The following is a 5,447-nucleotide window of genomic DNA, read 5'->3' on the forward strand; positions in this document are numbered from 1 at the left end:
AAAATTACCTGAGATTGTTTTAATACAAATAAATGTAAGTTTTTTGCAAACAAATTGAAACATGAAAATCGAAAAGATGTGAAATATTGTGAATGTGCAATTAAATGATTGTATTTCATAGTAGATATGGCTTTCAAATTTTGAGCTATATATTTTAATAAATCCTTATTAATTAAAACGTTTTCGACATTTAAAGGGTTTTTAAAAGAGTCAAGTTAACCAATACCACTGAAATAAAATGGTTGAATGACACAAATTTATATTGAATGGAAACACATTGTGCATTTAAGTCTTCAGACTTGATATAACTTTACTTCATTTATTGCCAAAACAACATTCCCAATACACTTGTCAAATGCAGCGCAGGAGTGTTGCAACTTTGCGTCTACCCACAGAAAATGCAAACAAAAGCTCACAAAAGTATGCTTTATTTAGTAGAAAGCGTAATAAATATTACACAAGACCAGGTGCTGACTGCTGGGTACATAGCTAGGATCCCCAAACCCCTGTCCACCGCCAGACAAAGGAACTGGAACTTTAGTGGAATAACCTAGAGAAAAAAGAAAGAATGTCCTACATGTTGCCTCGATCAGTATTAAAAGATATTGCTGGAAAAGTGGGCTACTTTTTTTGACACACATTCATATTTTTCTTTCTATATAGCATGTTAATGGATTTAGAAAACCAATTTTACAAAAATTTTATTAATGTCTTACGAAATTTATTGCGGAAACTACCTAAAAATTTATCTTATTTTCTAAATGCCAACAGAAATATTTGATTTGATTTTATTTATTTTATAAAATTCACAATAGAATCCACCGATAATAATAACTATTGGGTAAAATCCAGTTTTGCTTGAATAAAAGATTAAACCATCTCGCCTTTGATGCAGACCACCGCTGTGCTAAGCTTTGTCATTTCTCTTAACATTTATTTAAAAGGCTCCGAGAGTCTGAAGTCCAAGGAGCTGTTGTCGTTAAATAATAGCGACACTTTTGTTTCACTCAACGCCGACCGCGAAAGAAATGCACTGCAAAGTGCGCGTTTTCTATTACAACAAAGTCAATGTACATTTCCCATTCCGCGTATCCCTCGGTATGTCCCACGCTTTAAATGCTGCACCACGGTTCCGGGTCAAATGCTGGTAAGCCAAGGGGCATAACCATAACAACGACAATGCCGCAAAAGCGTTTCATCGGTAAATGTTTTGCTCGCAGATTTTTTTCTGTACCCCTCACTTGTTGAGTTAAAGGGTATGTTGTTTTCGGACGGAAGCGGTAATATATTTTCGGAATAAGTAAATTATCTAGCAGTGTTATCCCTAGTTTGCTAACGAAACCACGGACTCAGTGCCAAAAATTGGTTGAGGCTCTTGAAATCGACCAATATTTTGAAATTTATTCATGGTCTAGCATCTTTTTATATCCACATTTTAACAACCAAGCTCTTATAACGTGTTTGGACAGGTTAAAAAGCTTTGTAATTAGTAAAATGAATTAATAATATTAGCAGGCTAAACAAAACATTAAACTGCATTGGAAAAGGAAACTTTAATTTCTCAAGTAAATTCTGAATTCAAAGTAAGCTAGTGTAATTTCAGTTTCATAACGCTGTGAGAAATTTGGTCTCTTTCGTCCTTTCGAGGAGTAGTTCAATATAGTACCTAAAGTTATTTTCGTTTTTTATTATCGGACAGCTAGATAATTTTTCTGAGAACTTTATTGGTTATGTGTCACAAAATCTAATTAATGTGTTGAATAGACACGTGCAATGTCAAATGTAGATAGTAAATTTTTTAGAGATAAAAGCAATCCAAGACTAACGTATAACGAACATGTAAATATTCGTTCATAAAATAAAATATATTCATATTCTTCAGAGTAGTGACAAAGCACACCGAGAACGTATGCGGAGAAGAATGTATGAGACATAAATTCAAACTTTTCAATTTAGATGAAACTCATGTGTCAATTGCCCTCTCACAACATAGCAAATGCTGATCTTGCATTATCGGTTAAAACACAATATCTATGATTTTTGCCAAGATCTTTATGGAATTCACTGTATCGAAAAGCTAATGTAATTGTTGATCGATAAATAAAAAAATCATTAATATATCTTTAAGCATTCCAAGGACATAAAATAATGAAAAAGTTTACAAAATGGCACCCGTAAAATTAAAAATATTGCAAAACCGTCCAAAAGCATTTTTATTGTCGTTGTGAACAGGAACATTTTAAAACTTTTATGATTTTGGGTTCTTGGGAACAGGGGTGGCCCACTTGGGAGATGTTGACTCTTTTTTTAAAACTTTAAAACGGGATAAACCCTGGTAAATTATGTTTGCAGACTTTTTGCCAAGTCAATATTGTCCAGGTTTATAATAATTAAACACCCCCTCAAGTGAAATACCATTCTACCTATGGGAGCTATAGGATATAGACGACCGATTGGCACGTTCCCAAGCTTTATCCGATCGGCGCGCTTTTTATTTCTTTTTTGATCTCTTTACGACTGTAAAAGTTTCTGTTCGCTAGCTTTTAGACTAAGCCTTAAACTATGTGCGTACTTTATACACTGCGGTAATTGAAACTATTTTAATTATTTTTACAGTGAAAATTTGTATCTGGATTGTTGGGAATTTTAAAGAAAAATGGATGCCACACAGCTAACGGAGCTAATGAGCAGTCATGATTTCATGCAATTGCAGCATCAGCTGCATCACAACAACAATAATTACAACACAGACGGGCACAATGGACTGTCCTCGGAATCGGCGGAAGGGAGTTCGCGACCCGTCCGACGCGCCACCAGACGCACTTCCCAGGTAGGTAAAAGAAAGGAGGCCAAAGTGATGGGGGGAATGCCTTAAAACCTGCCACCTTCCATTTCGCTGCTTTCAGTTAAGCAATAACACTTATGACCTGGAGATGACGGACTCCAGTTCGCAGAGCGATGACACCAGTGGCGGTGGAGGGAGCAGCAATGGCGGAGGCAGCGCCACCAACACTGCTCATCCCGCGGGCGGCTCCCTGGGCGTTCCGGGTTCCACTGGCCGAGGGCGGGTCCAGCAGGCGGGCTCATCAACCTGCCCCTCCACCCTGACCCCACACAGTACCAACTCCAGCTCCTCCCAAGCCAACGCCAACGGCAACGCCAATCGGCGGCGCAAGGGTGCCCTTAACGCCAAGGAGCGGAACATGCGTCGCCTGGAGTCCAACGAACGCGAGCGGATGCGGATGCACAGCCTGAACGATGCCTTCCAATCGCTGCGGGAGGTCATACCGCATGTGGAGATGGAGCGGCGGCTGTCCAAGATCGAAACGCTGACGCTGGCCAAGAACTACATAATCAATCTGACCCACATAATACTCTCCAAGCGCAACGAGGAGGCGGCGGCCTTGGAGCTCAACTCGGGGGCCGTTGGCGGAGTGCTGCTCTCCAATCTGGCCGCAGAAAGTGGAGGCGGGTCGGCGAGTGGCAGTGCTGCGACGCTCTGTTTCGAGGACGCCCTGGCCAATGGGGGCGCCTTCGACTGTGCCCTTTTGGCAGCCACCGATACCGGCAGCCTGCTCAACGCCGCTGCAGTGACCGCCAGCCCCGCGATGCAGAGCCTCCAGCCACAAGCCATGCACATGCAGACGCCGCTGGAGCAGCAGCAGCAGCAGCAAACCAGCCACCTCCCACACCATCAGCAGGCCATGCATGGCCATGGCCACCTGGGGGCCTCCATGATGCAGTCACAGCAGCAGCAGCAGCAGCAGCAGCCCACGCTTATACTCAACGGCAATTCATCGGTGGGCGTTGCAATAGGGGTTGGAGTTGGAGTGGGGGTTGGGGTAGGAGTGGGCAACAATACCGCGAGCTTTGCAGACATCAACGATAACTTCGACGAGCCGTTCCGAGAGTTCCTCTAAGCCGTCGCTGAGACGGGGTTTTGTGTGTCGTAACGAGGGCATTGAACACATAAAATAGAAAGCTCGAAAACGATATTTTTGAACCACAGCTTGGAAGATCCAACGGCAAGGTTTGGACCCCTGTGAATTGTTAGGAGTAGAGTCATTTATGTGTGAGTTCTTAATATGTAGTACTCAACACTTAAATACCATTGATTTAAATAACACTTTTGGTGAATTAAAAAAATAATTTAATTGACAACAATATTTAAAATCGAATGGAGGAATCATCAAATTTGTATTCTCTCTAAAGGCACACAATTGATTATGCGAAACTAAGATGTTAGAAATTAACGCAATCTAATTTTAACATTAAAAGTACATATGTAAATACACTTAAACAAAATAAGTTTTCCAAATAAGATCCATTAAATGCTTCCCAAACTAATTTTGTTAGAGTTTAACCCCAGGATCAAAAAATGTGAACAACATTTTCTTGATAGTTTATAAACTCAATAGATCAGAGAATAACTTAGCTGTACAGATCAATTTGATACGACAGCTAGATCCAGCGCAGAAGTTTATGTATATATCTTAAAAACTCGAAAGAAATATGTTCAATAATAATGGGTTCTAAGTGGGAAATTAATGGAAAAATATATTTATTATGGGATTTTAATTTTATGATTTTTTCATTTAATAGCATCTCAGGCGGCGGCATGTAAAATAAATACTACTATTAAACAAGAAAGGAAGTTAAATTTGACTGGCCGAAGTTTATATACCCTTGAAGTTAAAGTAAATTAAATGCTCGACCATTTTCAATCCGAAGTTTATTAATGCTCAAACCCTTCACCTTATCTGAAAGCGTATAAAGATCGGCGCTGTTCCTGGGATATCAATATTGTACTTTATTTAACGTTTGTAGGTTATGCGTTACCTAAAATATAGTCGTCCTTTTTTCTGGGTTTTTCTTAAAAAGTAAAAGTATAATATTTTTGTAATATCACTTATTTGAAGGTTCGTTTGCAGAATAAAGCTTACAAAGATTAAAATAAATATGAATTTATTCGAATTAAAAAAATGTAAACAATGCTTTCAAGTTGCTCGAACTTTAAAAGGCTCAATATCAAACCCTGTGCGAATTAGCTTTTTGCAGTAAAAACTAAGGTACATAAATAAAACATCAAATTAAGAGATAAAATACACTACAAAATATAGGAGCAAACCAAACTTAAACTTAGGCATTCCAAAGACACAGATAAGATTATATTAATGTAAGTAAATTAGTCAACGTATACTGAAACTACCTATTACACGCCGTTATGAGATTGACGCAAATTTCTTTGTAATAAGTATATTTCACAATGTATATATAAAACATAATTGTATTAGAACCGTACAAAAAAAAAGAAAATTTAAAAAGACCTAATGGTGTTGAAGCATAACATTTTTTTTATTCTCTGTCAACCGTCTCTAGTTTGCTTTCTGAAATGTTATACATTCCACCCAATAAGCCACATACCTTTATCCCACGGGTTAATGATC

General features: G+C 38.7%; 1 protein-coding gene across 1 annotated transcript; it reads left to right on the forward strand.

Annotated features, from left to right (window-relative positions):
* Nucleotides 1-2,624: 2,624 nt before the first annotated feature.
* Nucleotides 2,625-4,629, forward strand: dimm (basic helix-loop-helix family member dimmed). Its single transcript, XM_044395084.2, has 2 exons — nt 2,625-2,830; nt 2,907-4,629. The coding sequence occupies exons 1-2, from the start codon at nt 2,657-2,659 to the stop codon at nt 3,918-3,920; spliced, it is 1,188 nt and encodes a 395-aa protein (XP_044251019.1). The 5' UTR covers nt 2,625-2,656; the 3' UTR covers nt 3,921-4,629.
* Nucleotides 4,630-5,447: the final 818 nt, after the last annotated feature.

Source organism: Drosophila takahashii, chromosome 2L (assembly GCF_030179915.1).
Source record: "Drosophila takahashii strain IR98-3 E-12201 chromosome 2L, DtakHiC1v2, whole genome shotgun sequence".
NCBI classification, from domain to species: Eukaryota; Metazoa; Arthropoda; class Insecta; order Diptera; family Drosophilidae; genus Drosophila; species Drosophila takahashii.

What these genes read in the sequence shown, in the direction of transcription:
- dimm (XM_044395084.2), top strand. Translation starts at nt 2,657, where the DNA reads ATGGATGCCACACAGCTAACGGAGCTAATGAGCAGTCATGATTTCATG. An exon ending in CCACCAGACGCACTTCCCAG is followed by an intron (nt 2,831 to 2,906) that starts GTAGGTAAAAGA and finishes CGCTGCTTTCAG; the next exon opens with TTAAGCAATAACACTTATGA.